This window comes from Rana temporaria, chromosome 6 (genome assembly GCF_905171775.1).
Source record: "Rana temporaria chromosome 6, aRanTem1.1, whole genome shotgun sequence".
In the NCBI taxonomy this organism is placed as follows: Eukaryota; Metazoa; Chordata; class Amphibia; order Anura; family Ranidae; genus Rana; species Rana temporaria.
In genome coordinates, this window is record NC_053494.1 from 699,098 (window position 1) to 719,735 (window position 20,638).

A 20,638-nucleotide genomic window follows, 5' to 3' on the forward strand; every position below is an offset into this window, starting at 1 on the left:
GCGTCATACCGGTCCTTCAGAAGAGGTGGGTCTTTAGTTTTTTCCTAAAGGCCTGATGGTTTTCCTCCAAGCGGAGGAAAACCCCTAAAGGCTTTCAGGGGTTCTTTCTTCCCACTAAACCCCCAACGTCACTCTACTATAATGTGTTATAGGCGGAGGAACCACTGAGCACTGCTGGGGGCGGCTCTAAGAAGTTTTGGGGGACGGGGGGGGTCCTCACCAATGGGAGTGTTCGGGGGCTATGAAATAAATGGCAGTAATACAATGACCCCTCTGGGCTGGTGGTACGAGGCGGTTCTACTCTGCAGAGCCGTCATGGACTTCTGTGTCCAGGAAGACGTCTTCCATATGGGGAGCGGAATGGAGAAGACGGGGACAGACGTCAATCTAATGGAACCACACCAGCGTCTCACCATCGGAGGGCACCGGGGTGATGATTGGTAGTACCAGGCTGTGGGCCCAGGGGTGATGATTGGTAGTACCAGGCTGTGGGCCCAGGGGTGATGATTGGTGGGCCCAGGGGTGATTATTGGTAGTACCAGGCTGTGGGCACCGGGGTGATGATTGGTAGTACCAGGTTGTGGGCCCAGGGGTGATGAGTGGTAGTACCAGGCTGTGGGCCCAGGGGTGATGAGTGGTAGTACCAGGCTGTAGGCCCAGGGGTGATGATTGGTAGTACCAGGTTGTGGGCCCAGGGGTGATGAGTGGTAGTACCAGGCTGTGGGCCCAGGGGTGATGAGTGGTAGTACCAGGCTGTAGGCCCAGGGGTGATGATTGGTAGTACCAGGTTGTGGGCCCAGGGGTGATGAGTGGTGGTACCAGGCTGTAGGCCCAGGGGTGATGAGTGGTGGTACCAGGTTGCGGGCCCAGGGGTGATGAGTGGTGGTACCAGATTGCGGGCCCAGGGGTGATGAGTGGTAGTACCAGGGGTGATGAGTGGTAGTACCAGGTTGTGGGCCCAGGGGTGATGATTGGTAGTACCAGGTTGTGGGCCCAGGGGTGATGAGTGGTAGTACCAGGCTGTGGGCCCAGGGGTGATGATTGGTAGTACCAGGTTGTGGGCCCAGGGGTGATGAGTGGTAGTACCAGGGGTGATGAGTGGTAGTACCAGGCTGTAGGCCCAGGGGTGATGATTGGTAGTACCAGGCTGTGGGCCCAGGGGTGATGAGTGGTAGTACCAGGCTGTAGGCCCAGGGGTGATGATTGGTAGTACCAGGTTGTGGGCCCAGGGGTGATGAGTGGTGGTACCAGGTTGCGGGCCCAGGGGTGATGAGTGGTGGTACCAGATTGCGGGCCCAGGGGTGATGAGTGGTAGTACCAGGGGTGATGATTGGTAGTACCAGGTTGTGGGCCCAGGGGTGATGAGTGGTGGTACCAGGCTGTAGGCCCAGGGGTGATGAGTGGTGGTACCAGGTTGCGGGCCCAGGGGTGATGAGTGGTGGTACCAGATTGCGGGCCCAGGGGTGATGAGTGGTAGTACCAGGGGTGATGAGTGGTAGTACCAGGTTGTGGGCCCAGGGGTGATGATTGGTAGTACCAGGTTGTGGGCCCAGGGGTGATGAGTGGTAGTACCAGGCTGTGGGCCCAGGGGTGATGATTGGTAGTACCAGGTTGTGGGCCCAGGGGTGATGAGTGGTAGTACCAGGGGTGATGATTGGTAGTACCAGGCTGTGGGCCCAGGGGTGATGAGTGGTAGTACCAGGCTGTAGGCCCAGGGGTGATGATTGGTAGTACCAGGTTGTGGGCCCAGGGGTGATGAGTGGTGGTACCAGGTTGCGGGCCCAGGGGTGATGAGTGGTGGTACCAGATTGCGGGCCCAGGGGTGATGAGTGGTAGTACCAGGGGTGATGAGTGGTAGTACCAGGTTGTGGGCCCAGGGGTGATGATTGGTGGTACCAGGTTGCGGCCCGGTTTCTCTCTCCTCCTGCCCTCAGGTGAAATAATTGGATCTCCTCGGGGTTGGGGTCACATAATATCTTTATTTCTCTTTGGCACACAACATTCAGATCATAAAAGGTCAATGAGCTTCGTGTCCCTCAGTGATTGGATTTCCTCTCCCAACCAGTGATGCAGAAGCCCAAACTCCGCCTCCCATGTTGCCTCCTCAGAGGCGGAGCCTCCAGTCTGTATGGATTTCTGTTCAGTTTGGCTTTGTGTGAGACTCAGATACTGGCTGCGCAGCTCCCCGAGGAGCGCCTTGGTGTAGCCCAGGTTGGCACTGAGTAACGCCCGCACCCACAGCTCTAGGTCCCTCCGGCTCTCGGCTGCCATTTTGTAGACGCGAGACACCGAGCAGATAGAGAAGGCGAATTCCAGTTTAGAGTTCCTCAAGGTGACGGAGCTTCCCTCTAAGAGGATGAGGCCGAGAGGCTGCGGGTCCCCCTGGCGATCCCAATACAAGAGCAGATTGCCGCAGAGCAGGAACCAGCGGCGGTGGTAGGAGGCATGGCGGCTCCCCTTCTTCAGCAAGTAGCCTTCCTTCTGTGCCGAGGAACAGGCCAGCCGGGAGCTGCTGTCCAGCTTCATGGGGCCCCTGAAAGAGACAACACGTGACCTCGGGGGACAGTCCTACACCCCCCATAGTGTCCCATAGAGATACCGGCCTCACCTGACCTCGGGGGACAGTCCTACACCCCCCATAGTGTCACATAGAGATACCGGCCCCACCTGACCTCGGGGGACAGTCCTACACCCCCCATAGAGATACCGGCCCCACCTGACCTCGGAGTACAGTCCCACACCCCCCATAGTGTCCCATAGAGATAGTGGCCCCACCTGACCTCGGGATACAGTCCTACACCCCCCATAGTGTCCCATAGAGATACCGGCCCCACCTGACCTCAGGATACAGTCCCACACCCCCCATAGTGTCCCATAGAGATAGTGGCCCCACCTGACCTCGGGGGACAGTCCCACACCCCCCATAGTGTCCCATAGAGATACCGGCCCCACCTGACCTCAGGATACAGTCCTACACCCCCCATAGTGTCACATAGAGATACCGGCCCCACCTGACCTCGGGGGACAGTCCCACACCCCCCATAGTGTCCCATAGAGATACCGGCCCCACCTGACCTCAGGATACAGTCCTACACCCCCCATAGTGTCCCATAGAGATACCGGCCCCACCTGACCTCGGGATACAGTCCTACACCCCCCATAGTGTCCCATAGAGATACCGGCCCCACCTGACCTCGGGGTACAGTCCTACACCCCCCATAGTGTCCCATAGAGATACCGGCCCCACCTGACCTCGGGGTACAGTCCTACACCCCCCATAGTGTCACATAGAGATATCGGCCCCACCTGACCTCGGGATACAGTCCTACACCATCCATAGTGTCCCATAGAGATACCGGCCCCACCTGACCTCGGGATACAGTCCTACACCCCCCATAGTGTCCCATAGAGATACCGGCCCCACCTGACCTCGGGGTACAGTCCTACACCCCCCATAGTGTCCCATAGAGATACCGGCCCCACCTGACCTCGGGATACAGTCCTACACCCCCCATAGTGTCCCATAGAGATAGTGGCCCCACCTGACCTCGGGGTACAGTCCCACACCCCCCATAGTGTCCCATAGAGATACCGGCCCCACCAGACTTCGGGGTACAGTCCCACACCCCCCATAGTGTCCCATAGAGATACCGGCCCCACCTGACCTCGGGGGACAGTCCCACGCCCCCCATAGTGTCCCATAGAGATACCGGCCCCACCTGACCTCGGGATACAGTCCCACATCATCCATAGTGTCCCATAGAGATAGTGGCCCCACCTGACCTCGGGATACAGTCCTACACCCCCCATAGTGTCACATAGAGATTCCGGCCCCACCTGACCTCGGGATACAGTCCTACACCCCCCATAGTGTCCCATAGAGATACCGGCCCCACCTGACCTCGGGGGACAGTCCCACGCCCCCCATAGTGTCCCATAGAGATACCGGCCCCACCTGACCTCGGGATACAGTCCTACACCCCCCCATAGTGTCCCATAGAGATACCGGCCCCACCTGACCTCGGGGTACAGTCCTACACCCCCATAGTGTCCCATAGAGATAGTGGCCCTACCTGACCTCGGGGTACAGTCCTACACCCCCATAGTGTCCCATAGAGATACCGGCCCCACCTGACCTCGGGGTACAGTCCTACACCCCCCATAGTGTCCCATAGAGATACCGGCCCCACCTGACCTCGGGGTACAGTCCCACACCCCCCATAGTGTCCCATAGAGATACCGGCCCCACCTGACCTCGGGGTACAGTCCTACACCCCCCATAGTGTCCCATAGAGATACCGGCCCCACCAGACTTCGGGGTACAGTCCCACACCCCCCATAGTGTCCCATAGAGATACCGGCCCCACCTGACCTCGGGGTACAGTCTCACACCCCCCATAGTGTCCCATAGAGATACCGGCCCCACCTGACCTCGGGATACAGTCCTACACCCCCCATAGTGTCCCATAGAGATAGTGGCCCCACCTGACCTCGGGGTACAGTCCCACACCCCCCATAGTGTCCCATAGAGATACCGGCCCCACCAGACTTCGGGGTACAGTCCCACACCCCCCATAGTGTCCCATAGAGATACCGGCCCCACCTGACCTCGGGGGACAGTCCTACACCCCCCATAGTGTCCCATAGAGATACCGGCCCCACCTGACCTTGGGATACAGTCCTACACCCCCCATAGTGTCCCATAGAGATACCGGCCCCACCTGACCACGGGGTACAGTCCTACACCCCCCCATAGTGTCCCATAGAGATACCGGCCCCACCTGACCTCGGGGTACAGTCCCACACCCCCCATAGTGTCACATAGAGATACCGGCCCCACCTGACCTCGGGGTACAGTCCTACACCCCCCATAGTGTCCCATAGAGATACCGGCCCCACCTGACCTCGGGATACAGTCCTACACCCCCCATAGTGTCCCATAGAGATAGTGGCCCCACCTGACCTCGGGGTACAGTCCCACACCCCCCATAGTGTCCCATAGAGATACCGGCCCCACCAGACTTCGGGGTACAGTCCTACACCCCCCATAGTGTCCCATAGAGATACTGGCCCCACCTGACCTCAGGGTACAGTCCCACACCCCCCATAGTGTCCCATAGAGATTCCGGCCCCACCTGACCTCGGGGTACAGTCCCACACCCCCCATAGTGTCCCATAGAGATACCGGCCCCACCTGACCTCGGGGGACAGTCCTACACCCCCCATAGTGTGCCATAGAGATACCGGCCCCACCTGACCTCTGGGGACAGTCCTACACCCCCCATAGTGTCACATAGAGATACCGGCCCCACCTGACCTCGGGATACAGTCCCACACCCCCCATAGTGTCCCATAGAGATAGTGGCCCTACCTGACCTCGGGGTACAGTCCTACACCCCCCATAGTGTCCCATAGAGATACCGGCCCCACCTGACCTCGGGGTACAGTCCTACACCCCCTCATAGTGTCCCATAGAGATTCCGGCCCCACCTGACCTTGGGGTACAGTCCTACACCCCCCATAGTGTCCCATAGAGATACCGGCCCCACCTGACCTCGGGATACAGTCCTACACCCCTCATAGTGTCCCATAGAGATACCGGCCCCACCTGACCTCGGGGTACAGTCCTACACCACCCCATAGTGTCCCATAGAGATACCGGCCCCACCTGACCTCGGGATACAGTCCCACACCCCCCATAGTGTCCCATAGAGATACCGGCCCCACCTGACCTCGGGGTACAGTCCTACACCCCCCATAGTGTCCCATAGAGATACCGGCCCCACCTGACCTCGGGGGACAGTCCTACACCCCCCATAGTGTCCCATAGAGATAACGGCCCCACCTGACCTCGGGGGACAGTCCTACACCCCCCCATAGTGTCCCATAGAGATACCGGCCCCACCTGACCTCGGGATACAGTCCTACACCCCCCATAGTGTCCCATAGAGATACCGGCCCCACCTGACCTCGGGATACAGTCCTACACCCCCCATAGTGTCCCATAGAGATACCGGCCCCACCTGACCTCGGGGTACAGTCCTACACCACCCCATAGTGTCCCATAGAGATACCGGCCCCACCTGACCTCCGGATACAGTCCCACACCCCCCATAGTGTCCCATAGAGATACCGGCCCCACCTGACCTCGGGATACAGTCCCACACCCCCCATAGTGTCCCATAGAGATACCGGCCCTACCTGACTTCGGGGGACAGTCCTACACCCCCCATAGTGTCCCATAGAGATACCGGCCCCACCTGACCTCGGGATACAGTCCTACACCCCCCCATAGTGTTCCATAGAGATACCGGCCCCACCTGACCTCGGGATACAGTCCTACACCCCCCATAGTGTCCCATAGAGATACCGGCCCCACCTGACCTCGGGGTACAGTCCTACACCCCCCATAGTGTCCCATAGAGATACCGGCCCCACCTGACCTCGGGATACAGTCCTACACCCCCATAGTGTCCCATAGAGATACCGGCCCCACCTGACCTCGGGGTACAGTCCTACACCCCCCATAGTGTCCCATAGAGATACCGGCCCCACCTGACCTCGGGTACAGTCCTACACCCCCCATAGAGATACCGGCCCCACCTGACCTCGGGGTACAGTCCTACACCCCCCCATAGTGTCCCATAGAGATACCGGCCCCACCTGACCTCGGGGTACAGTCCTACACCCCCCATAGTGTCCCATAGAGATACCGGCCCCACCTGACCTCGGGGGACAGTCCTACATCCCCCATAGTGTCCCATAGAGATACCGGCCCCACCTGACCTCAGGATACAGTCCTACACCCCCCATAGTGTCCCATAGAGATACCGGCCCCACCTGACCTCGGGGTACAGTCCTACACCCCCCATAGTGTGCCATAGAGATACCGGCCCCACCTGACCTCGGGGTACAGTCCTACACCCCCCATAGTGTCCCATAGAGATTCCGGCCCCACCTGACCTTGGGGTACAGTCCTACACCCCCCATAGTGTCCCATAGAGATACCGTCCCCACCTGACCTCGGGATACAGTCCTACACCCCTCATAGTGTCCCATAGAGATACCGGCCCCACCTGACCTCGGGGTACAGTCCTACACCACCCCATAGTGTCCCATAGAGATACCGGCCCCACCTGACCTCGGGATACAGTCCCACACCCCCCATAGTGTCCCATATAGATACCGGCCCCACCTGACCTCGGGGTACAGTCCTACACCCCCCATAGTGTCCCATAGAGATACCGGCCCCACCTGACCTCGGGGTACAGTCCTACACCCCCCATAGTGTCCCATAGAGATACCGGCCCCACCTGACCTCGGGGGACAGTCCTACACCCCCCATAGTGTCCCATAGAGATAACGGCCCCACCTGACCTCGGGGGACAGTCCTACACCCCCCCATAGTGTCCCATAGAGATACCGGCCCCACCTGACCTCGGGATACAGTCCTACACCCCCCATAGTGTCCCATAGAGATACCGGCCCCACCTGACCTCGGGATACAGTCCTACACCCCCCATAGTGTCCCATAGAGATACCGGCCCCACCTGACCTCGGGGGACAGTCCTACACCACCCCATAGTGTCCCATAGAGATACCGGCCCCACCTGACCTCGGGATACAGTCCCACACCCCCCATAGTGTCCCATAGAGATACCGGCCCCACCTGACCTCGGGGTACAGTCCTACACCCCCCATAGTGTCCCATAGAGATACCGGCCCCACCTGACCTCGGGATACAGTCCCACACCCCCCATAGTGTCACATAGAGATACCGGCCCTACCTGACCTTGGGGTACAGTCCTACACCACCCCATAGTGTTCCATAGAGATTCCGGCCCCACCTGACCTCGGGGTACAGTCCTACACCCCCCATAGTGTCCCATAGAGATACCGGCCCCACCTGACCTCGGGGTACAGTCCTACACCCCCCATAGTGTCCCATAGAGATACCGTCCCCACCTGACCTCGGGGTACAGTCCTACACCCCCCCATAGTGTCCCATAGAGATACCGGCCCCACCTGACCTCGGGGTACAGTCCCACACCCCCCATAGTGTCCCATAGAGATAGTGGCCCTACCTGACCTCGGGGGACAGTCCTACACCCCCCATAGTGTCCCATAGAGATACCGGCCCCACCTGACCTCGGGGTACAGTCCTACACCCCCCATAGTGTCCCATAGAGATACCGGCCCCACCTGACCTCGGGATACAGTCCTACACCCCCCATAGTGTCCCATAGAGATACCGGCCCCACCTGACCTCGGGGTACAGTCCTACACCCCCCATAGTGTCCCATAGAGATACCGGCCCCACCTGACCTCGGGATACAGTCCTACACCCCCCATAGTGTCCCATAGAGATACCGGCCCCACCTGACCTCGGGATACAGTCCTACACCCCCCATAGTGTCCCATAGAGATACCGGCCCCACCTGACCTCGGGATACAGTCCTACACCCCCCATAGTGTCCCATAGAGATACCGGCCCCACCTGACCTCGGGATACAGTCCCACACCCCCCATAGTGTCCCATAGAGATACCGGCCCCACCTGACCTCGGGGGACAGTCCTACACCCCCCCATAGTGTCCCATAGAGATACCGGCCCCACCTGACCTCGGGATACAGTCCTACACCCCCCATAGTGTCCCATAGAGATACCGGCCCCACCTGACCTCGGGATACAGTCCCACACCCCCCATAGTGTCCCATAGAGATACCGGCCCCACCTGACCTCGGGGGACAGTCCTACACCCCCCATAGTGTCCCATAGAGATACCGGCCCCACCTGACCTCGGGGGACAGTCCTACACCCCCCATAGTGTCCCATAGAGATACCGGCCCCACCTGACCTCGGGATACAGTCCTACACCCCCCATAGAGATACCGGCCCCACCTGACCTCGGGGTACAGTCCTACACCCCCCCATAGTGTCCCATAGAGATACCGGCCCCACCTGACCTCGGGGTACAGTCCTACACCCCCCATAGTGTCCCATAGAGATACCGGCCCCACCTGACCTCGGGATACAGTCCTACACCCCCCCATAGTGTCCCATAGAGATACCGGCCCCACCTGACCTCGGGATACAGTCCTACACCCCCCATAGTGTCCCATAGAGATACCGGCCCCACCTGACCTCGGGGGACAGTCCCACACCCCCCATAGTGTCCCATAGAGATAGTGGCCCCACCTGACCTCGGGGGACAGTCCCACACCCCCCATAGTGTCCCATAGAGATACCGGCCCCACCTGACCTCGGGATACAGTCCTACACCCCCCATAGTGTCCCATAGAGATACCGGCCCCACCTGACCTCGGGGTACAGTCCAACATAATACCATGTCCATTGGCAGGTTCTACGTGTCTCATCTTATATCTGACAGTCTCTCCTCTCCTCTGATCCCTGACAGTCTCTCCTCTGATCTCTGACTGTCTCTCCTCTCCTCCCTGACACTCTCTCCTCTCCTCTGATCTCTGACAGTCTCTCCTCCTCTGATCCCTGACAGTCTCTCCTCTGATCCCTGACAGTCTCTCCTCTCCTCCCTGACAGTCTCTCCTCTCTTCCCTGACAGTCTCTCCTCTCCTCTGATCCCTGACACTCTCTCCTCTCCTCTGATCTCTGACAGTCTCTCCTCTCCTCCCTGACAGTCTCTCCTCCTCTGATCCCTGACAGTCTCTCCTCTCCTCTGATCCCTGACAGTCTCTCCTCCCTGACACTCTCTCCTCTCCTCTGATCTCTGACAGTCTCTCCTCTCCTCCCTGACAGTCTCTCCTCCTCTGATCCCTGACAGTCTCTCCTCCCTGACAGTCTCTCCTCCTCTGATCTCTGACAGTCTCTCCTCTCCTCCCTGACAGTCTCTCCTCTCCTCTGATCCCTGACAGTCTCTCCTCCCTGACAGTCTCTCCTCCTCTGATCCCTGACAGTCTCTCCTCTCCTCCCTGACAGTCTCTCCTCTCTGACAGTCTCTCCTCTCCTCTCTGACAGTCTCTCCTCTCCGACAGTCTCTCCTCTCCTCTCTGACAGTCTCTTCTCTCCTCTCTGACAGTCTCTTCTCTCATCTCTGGCAGTCTCTCCTCCCTGACAGTCTCTCCTCTCTGACAGTCTCTCCTGTGCTCTCTGACAGTCTCTCCTCTCTGACAGTCTCTCCTTTCTCTCATACAGTGTCTTCTCTTTATATTTGAACTCACCTTGCTCTGTGAAGTCTCTCGGCTGTCTCTTGTGCTATGGATGAGTTGCAGTCTCCTCTGATCAGCGATCGCTCTGATATCTCACTTCCTGTACCAGCGGGGGGCGGTCTCCTCCAGGTGTGGGTGTGTCTGAGCTCTCACCTGTCAGGTACACCTGGGAAGCAGAGCACTCTGGGAGTTGTAGTTCAGGTTCTTGTCTCTCTACTCTGTGATCTCTCTCACATCTCACTTCCTGTACCAGCAGGGGGCGGTCTCCTCCAGGTGTGGGTGTGTCTGAGCTCTCACCTGTCAGGTACACCTGGGAAGCAGAGCACTCTGGGAGTTGTAGTTCAGGTTCTTGTCTCTCTACTCTGTGATCTCTCTCACATCTCTCTTCCTGTACCAGCGGGGGGGCGGTCTCTTCCAGGTGTGGGTGTGTCTGAGCTCTCACCTGTCAGGTACACCTGGGAACCAGAGCACTCTGGGAGTTGTAGTTCAGGTTCTTGTCTCTCTACTCTGTGATCTCTCTGGTATCTCTCTTCCTGTACCAGCGGGGGGCGGTCTCCTCCAGGTGTGGGTGTGTCTGAGCTCTCACCTGTCAGGTACACCTGGGAAGCAGAGCACTCTGGGAGTTGTAGTTCAGGTTCTTGTCTCTCTACTCTGTGATCTCTCTCACATCTCACTTCCTGTACCAGCGGGGGGCGGTCTCTTCCAGGTGTGGGTGTGTCTGAGTTCTCACCTGTCAGGTACACCTGGGAAGCAGAGCACTCTGGGAGTTGTAGTTCAGATTCTTGTCTCTCTACTCTGTGATCTCTCTCACATCTCACTTCCTGTACCAGCGGGGGGCGGTCTCCTCCAGGTGTGGGTGTGTCTGAGATCTCACCTGTTGGACACACCTGGGGTGGAGAGCATTCTGGGAGTTGTAGTCCAGTCTCTGCTCTGTTGAGTGTCTCTATAGAAGCAGAAGCTGTCTCGGAGTGATCTCACTCACTTCCCATTTCTCTGACCATCCCCCCACTCCACTTCATATATATGTAGTGAGGATCCAATCACAGGGCTCCTTGTGTGTGATGTCATCATACAGAGAGAAGTGTTCTGGTGTCATGTCCATCCTCTGGATTCCCCCCAATATTCCATTCTATACAATCCCAAGAAACATCCAGCTGTGTCAGTGAGTGGAGTGTCAGTGAGTGGAGTGTCAGTGATTGGAGTGTCAGTGAGTGGAGTGTCAGTGAGTGGAGTGTCAGTGAGTGGAGTGTCAGTGAGTGGAGTGTCAGTGAGTGGAGTGTCAGTGAGTGGAGTGTCAGTGAGTGGAGTGTCAGTGAGTGGAGTGTCCGTGAGTGGAGTGTCAGTGATTGGAGTGTCAGTGATTGGAGTGTCAGTGATTGGAGTGTCAGTGAGTGGAGTGTCAGTGATTGGAGTGTCAGTGAGTGGAGTGTCAGTGAGTGGAGTGTCAGTGAGTGGAGTGTCCGTGAGTGGAGTGTCAGTGATTGGAGTGTCAGTGAGTGGAGTGTCCGTGAGTGGAGTGTCAGTGATTGGAGTGTCAGTGATTGGAGTGTCAGTGAGTGGAGTGTCAGTGAGTGGAGTGTCAGTGAGTGGAGTGTCAGTGATTGGAGTGTCAGTGAGTGGAGTGTCAGTGAGTGGAGTGTCAGTGATTGGAGTGTCAGTGATTGGAGTGTCAGTGAGTGGAGTGTCAGTGAGTGGAGTGTCAGAGAGTGGAGTGTCAGTGAGTGGAGTGTCAGTGAGTGGAGTGTCAGTGAGTGGAGTGTCAGTGAGTGGAGTGTCAGTGAGTGGAGTGTCAGTGAGTGGAGTGTCAGTGAGTGGTGTCAGTGAGTGGAGTGTCAGTGAGTGGAGTGTCAGTGAGTGGTGTCAGTGAGTGGAGGGTCAGTGAGTGGAGTGTCAGTGAGTGGAGTGTCAGTGAGTGGAGTGTCAGTGAGTGGAGTATCAGTGATTGGAGTGTCAGTGAGTGGAGTGTCAGTGAGTGGAGTGTCAGTGAGTGGAGTGTCAGTGATTGGAGTGTCAGTGAGTGGAGTGTCAGTGAGTGGAGTGTCAGTGATTGAAGTGTCAGTGAGTGGAGTGTCAGTGAGTGGAGTGTCAGTGAGTGGAGTGTCAGTGATTGGAGTGTCAGAGAGTGGAGTGTCAGTGATTGGAGTGTCAGTGATTGGAGTGTCAGTGAGTGGAGTGTCAGTGAGTGGAGTGTCAGTGATTGGAGTGTCAGTGAGTGGAGTGTCAGTGAGTGGAGTGTCAGTGATTGGAGTGTCAGTGATTGGAGTGTCAGTGAGTGGAGTGTCAGTGAGTGGAGTGTCAGTGAGTGGAGTGTCAGTGAGTGGAGTGTCAGTGAGTGGAGTGTCAGTGAGTGAAGTGTCAGTGATTGGAGTGTCAGTGAGTGGAGTGTCAGTGAGTGGAGTGTCAGTGAGTGGAGTGTCAGTGAGTGAAGTGTCAGTGATTGGAGTGTCAGTGAGTGGAGTGTCAGTGAGTGAAGTGTCAGTGATTGGAGTGTCAGTGAGTGGAGTGTCAGTGAGTGGAGTGTCAGTGAGTGGAGTGTCAGTGAGTGGAGTGTCAGTGATTGGAGTGTCAGTGAGTGGAGTGTCAGTGAGTGGAGTGTCAGTGAGTGGAGTGTCAGAGAGTGGAGTGTCAGTGAGTGGAGTGTCAGTGATTGGAGTGTCAGTGAGTGGAGTGTCAGTGAGTGGAGTGTCAGTGATTGGAGTGTCAGTGAGTGGAGTGTCAGTGAGTGGAGTGTCAGAGAGTGGAGTGTCAGAGAGTGGAGTGTCAGTGAGTGGAGTGTCAGTGAGTGGAGTGTCAGTGATTGGAGTGTCAGTGAGTGGAGTGTCAGTGAGTGGAGTGTCAGTGAGTGGAGTGTCAGTGATTGGAGTGTCAGTGAGTGGAGTGTCAATCAGGTCCCTACAATGGCTGCCTATTCCTGGGGTGTTTTTATATGACCCTCTCTAGTGTCTCTCGTGGTCTCCTCTCTCTCTCTAGTCTCTCTCGTGGTCTCCTCTCTCTAGTCTCTCTCGTGGTCTCCTCTCTCTCTAGTCTCTCTCGTGGTCTCCTCTCTCTCTCTAGTCTCTCTCGTGGTCTCCTCTCTCTCTCTAGTCTCTCTCGTGGTCTCCTCTCTCTAGTCTCTCTCGTGGTCTCCTCTCTCTCTAGTCTCTCTCGTGGTCTCCTCTCTCTCTCTAGTCTCTCTCGTGGTCTCCTCTCTCTCTAGTCTCTCTCGTGGTCTCCTCTCTCTCTAGTCTCTCTCGTGGTCTCCTCTCTCTCTAGTCTCTCTCGTGGTCTTCTCTCTCTCTCTCTCTAGTCTCTCTCGTGGTCTCCTCTCTCTCTAGTCTCTCTCGTGGTCTCCTCTCTCTCTAGTCTCTCTCGTGGTCTCCTCTCTCTCTAGTCTCTCTCGTGGTCTCCTCTCTCTCTCTCTATAGTCTCTCTCGTGGTCTCCTCTCTCTCTAGTCTCTCTCGTGGTCTCCTCTCTCTCTCTAGTGTCTCTTGTGGTCTCCTCTCTCTCTCTCTAGTCTCTCTCGTGGTCTCCTCTCTCTCTAGTCTCTCTCGTGGTCTCCTCTCTCTCTCTCTCTAGTCTCTCTCGTGGTCTCCTCTCTCTCTCTCTTGGTCTCCTCTCTCTAGTCTCTCTTGTGGTCTCCTCTCTCTAGTCTCTCTCAGGGTCTCCTCTCTCTCTAGTCTCTCTCGTGGTCTCCTCTCTCTAGTGTCTCTCTCTAGTGGTCTCCTCTCTCTCTCTTGGTCTCCTCTCTCTCTAGTCTCTCTTGTGGTCTCCTCTCTCTAGTGTCTCTCGTGGTCTCCTCTCTCTCTAGTGTCTCTTGTGGTCTCCCCTCTCTCGTGTCTCACCTCTCTCTAGTCTCTCTTGTGGTCTCCTCTCTCTCTCTCTCTAGTCTCTCTCGTGGTCTCCTCTCTCTCTAGTCTCTCTCGTGGTCTCCTCTCTCTCTAGTCTCTCTCGTGGTCTCCTCTCTCTCTCTAGTCTCTCCTCTCTCTCTCTAGTCTCTCTCGTGGTCTCCTCTCTCTCTCTAGTCTCTCCTCTCTCTCTCTAGTCTCTCTCGTGGTCTCCTCTCTCTCTAGTCTCTCTCATGGTCTCCTCTCTCTCTCTCTCTAGTCTCTCTCGTGGTCTCCTCTCTCTCTCTCGTGGTCTCCTCTCTCTCTCTAGTCTCTCTCGTGGTCTCCTCTCTCTCTCTAGTCTCTCTCGTGGTCTCCTCTCTCTCGTGGTCTCCTCTCTCTCTCTCGTGGTCTCCTCTCTCTCTAGTCTCTCTCGTGGTCTCCTCTCTCTCTCTAGTCTCTCTCGTGGTCTCCTCTCTCTCTCTAGTCTCTCTCGTGGTCTCCTCTCTCTCTCTAGTCTCTCTCGTGGTCTCGTCTCTCTCGTGGTCTCCTCTCTCTCTCTAGTCTCTCTCGTGGTCTCCTCTCTCTCTAGTCTCTCTCGTGGTCTCCTCTCTCTCGTGGTCTCCTCTCTCTCTCTAGTCTCTCTCGTGGTCTCCTCTCTCTCTCTCGTGGTCTCCTCTCTCTCTAGTCTCTCTCGTGGTCTCCTCTCTCTCTCCTCTCTCTCTCTAGTCTCTCTCGTGGTCTCCTCTCTCTCGTGGTCTCCTCTCTCTCTAGTCTCTCTCGTGGTCTCCTCTCTCTCTCTCGTCTCTCTCGTGGTCTCCTCTCTCTCTAGTCTCTCTCGTGGTCTCCTCTCTCTCTAGTCTCTCTCGTGGTCTCCTCTCTCTCTCGTGGTCTCCTCTCTCTCTAGTCTCTCTCGTGGTCTCCTCTCTCTCTCTAGTCTCTCTCGTGGTCTCCTCTCTCTCTCTCGTGGTCTCCTCTCTCTCTAGTCTCTCTCGTGGTCTCCTCTCTCTCTCTAGTCTCTCTCGTGGTCTCCTCTCTCTCTCTCGTGGTCTCCTCTCTCTCTCTAGTCTCTCTCGTGGTCTCCTCTCTCTCTCTCTTGGTCTCCTCTCTCTCTAGTCTCTCTCGTGGTCTCCTCTCTCTCTCTAGTGGTCTCCTCTCTCTCTAGTCTCTCTCGTGGTCTCCTCTCTCTCTAGTCTCTCTCGTGGTCTCCTCTCTCTCTAGTCTCTCTCGTGGTCTCCTCTCTCTCTCGTGGTCTCCTCTCTCTCTAGTCTCTCTCGTGGTCTCCTCTCTCTCTCTAGTGTCTCTCGTGGTCTCCTCTCTCTCTAGTCTCCTCTCTCTCTCTCTCTCTCTAGTCTCTCTCGTGGTCTCCTCTCTCTCTCTCTCGTGGTCTCCTCTCTCTCGTGGTCTCCTCTCTCTCTAGTCTCTCTCGTGGTCTCCTCTCTCTCGTGGTCTCCTCTCTCTCTCTAGTCTCTCTCGTGGTCTCCTCTCTCTCTAGTCTCTCTCGTGGTCTCCTCTCTCTCTCTAGTCTCTCTCGTGGTCTCCTCTCTCTCTCTTGGTCTCCTCTCTCTCTAGTCTCTCTCGTGGTCTCCTCTCTCTCTCTAGTCTCTCTCGTGGTCTCCTCTCTCTCTAGTCTCTCTCGTGGTCTCCTCTCTCTCTAGTCTCTCTCGTGGTCTCCTCTCTCTCTCTCGTGGTCTCCTCTCTCTCTAGTCTCTCTCGTGGTCTCCTCTCTCTCTCTAGTCTCTCTCGTGGTCTCCTCTCTCTCTCTAGTCTCTCTCGTGGTCTCCTTTCTCTCTAGTCTCTCTCGTGGTCTCCTCTCTCTCTCTAGTCTCTCTTGTGGTCTCCTCTCTCTCTCTAGTCTCTCTCGTGGTCTCCTCTCTCTCTCTCTCGTGGTCTCCTCTCTCTCTAGTCTCTCTCGTGGTCTCCTCTCTCTCTAGTCTCTCTCGTGGTCTCCTCTCTCTCTCGTGGTCTCCTCTCTCTCTCTAGTCTCTCTCGTGGTCTCCTCTCTCTCTCTCGTGGTCTCCTCTCTCTCTAGTCTCTCTCGTGGTCTCCTCTCTCTCTAGTCTCTCTTGTGGTCTCCTCTCTCTCTCTCTCTAGTGTCTCTCGTGGTCTCCTCTCTCTCTCTAGTCTCTCTCGTGGTCTCCTCTCTCTCTAGTCTCTCTCGTGGTCTCCTCTCTCTCTAGTCTCTCTCGTGGTCTCCTCTCTCTCTTGTCTCTCTCGTGGTCTCCTCTCTCTCTCTAGTCTCTCTCGTGGTCTCCTCTCTCTCTAGTCTCTCTCGTGGTCTCCTCTCTCTCTAGTCTCTCTCGTGGTCTCCTCTCTCTCTAGTCTCTCTCGTGGTCTCCTCTCTCTCTCTAGTCTCTCTCGTGGTCTCCTCTCTCTCTCTAGTCTCTCTCGTGGTCTCCTCTCTCTCTAGTCTCTCTCGTGGTCTCCTCTCTCTCTTGTCTCTCTCGTGGTCTCCTCTCTCTCTTGTCTCTCTCGTGGTCTCCTCTCTCTCTCTAGTCTCTCTCGTGGTCTCCTCTCTCTCTCTCTAGTCTCTCTCGTGGTCTCCTCTCTCTCTAGTCTCTCTCGTGGTCTCCTCTCTCTCTTGTCTCTCTCGTGGTCTCCTCTCTCTCTTGTCTCTCTCGTGGTCTCCTCTCTCTCTAGTCTCTCTCGTGGTCTCCTCTCTCTCGTGGTCTCCTCTCTCTCTCTCTCTCTAGTCTCTCTCGTGGTCTCCTCTCTCTCTAGTCTCTCTCGTGGTCTCCTCTCTCTCTCTAGTCTCTCTCGTGGTCTCCTCTCTCTCTCTAGTCTCTCTCGTGGTCTCCTCTCTCTCTTGTCTCTCTCGTGGTCTCCTCTCTCTCTCTAGTCTCTCTCGTGGTCTCCTCTCTCTCTCTAGTCTCTCTTGTGGTCTCCTCTCTCTCTTGTCTCTCTCGTGGTCTCCTCTCTCTCTTGTCTCTCTCGTGGTCTCCTCTCTCTCTAGTCTCTCTCGTGGTCTCCTCTCTCTCTCTCGTCTCTCTCGTGGTCTCCTCTCTCTCTCGTGGTCTCCTCTCTCTCTCTAGTCTCTCTCGTGGTCTCCTCTCTCTAGTCTCTCTCGTGGTCTCCTCTCTCTCTTGTCTCTCTCGTGGTCTCCTCTCTCTCTCTAGTCTCTCTCGTGGTCTCCTCTCTCTCTTGTCTCTCTCGTGGTCTCCTCTCTCTCTCGTGGTCTCCTCTCTCTCTCTAGTCTCTCTCGTGGTCTCCTCTCTCTCTAGTCTCTCTCGTGGTCTCCTCTCTCTCTAGTCTCTCTCGTGGTCTCCTCTCTCTCTAGTCTCTCTCGTGGTCTCCTCTCTCTCTCTTGTCTCTCTCGTGGTCTCCTCTCTCTCTTGTCTCTCTCGTGGTCTCCTCTCTCTCTTGTCTCTCTCGTGGTCTCCTCTCTCTCTAGTCTCTCTCGTGGTCTCCTCTCTCTCTTGTCTCTCCTCTCTCTCTTGTCTCTCTCGTGGTCTCCTCTCTCTCTAGTCTCTCTCGTGGTCTCCTCTCTCTCTCGTGGTCTCCTCTCTCTCTCTAGTCTCTCTCGTGGTCTCCTCTCTCTCTTGTCTCTCTCGTGGTCTCCTCTCTCTCTAGTCTCTCTCGTGGTCTCCTCTCTCTCTCTCGTGGTCTCCTCTCTCTCTCTAGTCTCTCTCGTGGTCTCCTCTCTCTCTCTAGTCTCTCTCGTGGTCTCCTCTCTCTCTAGTCTCTCTCGTGGTCTCCTCTCTCTCTTGTCTCTCTCGTGGTCTCCTCTCTCTCTAGTCTCTCTCGTGGTCTCCTCTCTCTCTCTAGTCTCTCTCGTGGTCTCCTCTCTCTCTCTAGTCTCTCTCGTGGTCTCCTCTCTCTCTCTAGTCTCTCTCGTGGTCTCCTCTCTCTCTCTAGTCTCTCTTGTGGTCTCCTCTCTCTCTTGTCTCTCTCGTGGTCTCCTCTCTCTCTTGTCTCTCTCGTGGTCTCCTCTCTCTCTAGTCTCTCTCGTGGTCTCCTCTCTCTCTAGTCTCTCTCGTGGTCTCCTCTCTCTCTCTCGTCTCTCTCGTGGTCTCCTCTCTCTCTCTCGTGGTCTCCTCTCTCTCTCTAGTCTCTCTCGTGGTCTCCTCTCTCTAGTCTCTCTCGTGGTCTCCTCTCTCTCTCTAGTCTCTCTCGTGGTCTCCTCTCTCTCTCTAGTCTCTCTCGTGGTCTCCTCTCTCTCTTGTCTCTCTCGTGGTCTCCTCTCTCTCTCTAGTCTCTCTCGTGGTCTCCTCTCTCTAGTCTCTCTCGTGGTCTCCTCTCTCTCTCTAGTCTCTCTCGTGGTCTCCTCTCTCTCTCTAGTCTCTCTCGTGGTCTCCTCTCTCTCTTGTCTCTCTCGTGGTCTCCTCTCTCTCTCTAGTCTCTCTCGTGGTCTCCTCTCTCTCTTGTCTCTCTCGTGGTCTCCTCTCTCTCTCGTGGTCTCCTCTCTCTCTCTATTCTCTCTCGTGGTCTCCTCTCTCTCTAGTCTCTCTCGTGGTCTCCTCTCTCTCTTGTCTCTCTCGTGGTCTCCTCTCTCTCTATTCTCTCTCGTGGTCTCCTCTCTCTCTAGTCTCTCTCGTGGTCTCCTCTCTCTCTTGTCTCTCTCGTGGTCTCCTCTCTCTCTTGTCTCTCTCGTGGTCTCCTCTCTCTCTAGTCTCTCTCGTGGTCTCCTCTCTCTCTTGTCTCTCTCGTGGTCTCCTCTCTCTCTTGTCTCTCTCGTGGTCTCCTCTCTCTCTTGTCTCTCTCGTGGTCTCCTCTCTCTCTAGTCTCTCTCGTGGTCTCCTCTCTCTCTTGTCTCTCTCGTGGTCTCCTCTCTCTCTCGTGGTCTCCTCTCTCTCTCTAGTCTCTCTCGTGGTCTCCTCTCTCTCTAGTCTCTCTCGTGGTCTCCTCTCTCTCTAGTCTCTCTCGTGGTCTCCTCTCTCTCTAGTCTCTCTCGTGGTCTCCTCTCTCTCTCTAGTCTCTCTCGTGGTCTCCTCTCTCTCTAGTCTCTCTCGTGGTCTCCTCTCTCTCTAGTCTCTCTCGTGGTCTCCTCTCTCTCTAGTCTCTCTCGTGGTCTCCTCTCTCTTGTCTCTCTCGTGGTCTCCTCTCTCTCTCGTGGTCTCCTCTCTCTCTCTAGTCTCTCTCGTGGTCTCCTCTCTCTCTAGTCTCTCGTGGTCTCCTCTCTCTCTAGTCTCTCTCGTGGTCTCCTCTCTCTCTCTAGTCTCTCTCGTGGTCTCCTCTCTCTCTAGTCTCTCTCGTGGTCTCCTCTCTCTCTAGTCTCTCTCGTGGTCTCCTCTCTCTCTAGTCTCTCTCGTGGTCTCCTCTCTCTCTTGTCTCTCGTGGTCTCCTCTCTCTCTCTAGTCTCTCTCGTGGTCTCCTCTCTCTCTAGTCTCTCTCGTGGTCTCCTCTCTCTAGTCTCTCTCGTGGTCTCCTCTCTCTCTAGTCTCTCTCGTGGTCTCCTCTCTCTCTTGTCTCTCGTGGTCTCCTCTCTCTCTCTAGTCTCTCTCGTGGTCTCCTCTCTCTCTAGTCTCTCTCGTGGTCTCCTCTCTCTCTAGTCTCTCTCGTGGTCTCCTCTCTCTCTAGTCTCTCTCGTGGTCTCCTCTCTCTCTAGTCTCTCTCGTGGTCTCCTCTCTCTCTCTTGTCTCTCTCGTGGTCTCCTCTCTCTCTCTAGTCTCTCTCGTGGTCTCCTCTCTCTCTTGTCTCTCTAGTGGTCTCCCCTCTCTCTCTAGTCTCTCTCGTGGTCTCCCCTCTCTCTCTAGTCTCTCTCGTGGTCTCCTCTCTCTCTCTCTAGTCTCTCTCGTGGTCTCCTCTCTCTCTTGTCTCTCTCGTGGTCTCCTCTCTCTCTCTAGTCTCTCTCGTGGTCTCCTCTCTCTCTTGTCTCTCTCGTGGTCTCCTCTCTCTCTTGTCTCTCTCGTGGTCTCCTCTCTCTCTAGTCTCTCTCGTGGTCTCCTCTCTCTCTTGTCTCTCTCGTGGTCTCCTCTCTCTCTCGTGGTCTCCTCTCTCTCTCTAGTCTCTCTCGTGGTCTCCTCTCTCTCTAGTCTCTCTCGTGGTCTCCTCTCTCTCTCTAGTCTCTCTCGTGGTCTCCTCTCTCTCTAGTCTCTCTCGTGGTCTCCTCTCTCTCTAGTCTCTCTCGTGGTCTCCTCTCTCTCTAGTCTCTCTCGTGGTCTCCTCTCTCTCTAGTCTCTCTCGTGGTCTCCTCTCTCTCTCGTGGTCTCCTCTCTCTCTTGTCTCTCTCGTGGTCTCCTCTCTCTCTCTAGTCTCTCTCGTGGTCTCCTCTCTCTCTAGTCTCTCTCGTGGTCTCCTCTCTCTCTCTAGTCTCTCTCATGGTCTCCTCTCTCTCTAGTCTCTCTCGTGGTCTCCTCTCTCTCTAGTCTCTCTCGTGGTCTCCTCTCTCTCTCTTGTCTCTCTCGTGGTCTCCTCTCTCTCTAGTCTCTCTCGTGGTCTCCTCTCTCTCTTGTCTCTCTAGTGGTCTCCCCTCTCTCTCTAGTCTCTCTCGTGGTCTCCCCTCTCTCTCTAGTCTCTCTCGTGGTCTCCTCTCTCTCTCTCTAGTCTCTCTCGTGGTCTCCTCTCTCTCTTGTCTCTCTCGTGGTCTCCTCTCTCTCTCTAGTCTCTCTCTCGTGGTCTCCTCTCTCTCTTGTCTCTCTAGTGGTCTCCCCTCTCTCTCTAGTCTCTCTCGTGGTCTCCTCTCTCTCTCTAGTCTCTCTCGTGGTCTCCTC

The 20,638-nt window shown here is 56.2% G+C and overlaps 1 protein-coding gene across 1 annotated transcript; it reads right to left on the reverse strand.

The window, feature by feature from the left end:
* Positions 1 to 1,959: 1,959 nt before the first annotated feature.
* On the reverse strand, positions 1,960 to 11,134 carry LOC120942883 (sesquipedalian-1-like). Its single transcript, XM_040355824.1, has 2 exons — positions 10,197 to 11,134; positions 1,960 to 2,533 (listed from the first exon to the last, which is right to left on the reverse strand). Exon 2 carries the CDS (start codon positions 2,524 to 2,526, stop codon positions 2,008 to 2,010), a length of 519 nt encoding a protein of 172 aa, XP_040211758.1. The 5' UTR covers positions 2,527 to 2,533; positions 10,197 to 11,134; the 3' UTR covers positions 1,960 to 2,007.
* Between the last annotated feature and the right edge of the window lie 9,504 nt (positions 11,135 to 20,638).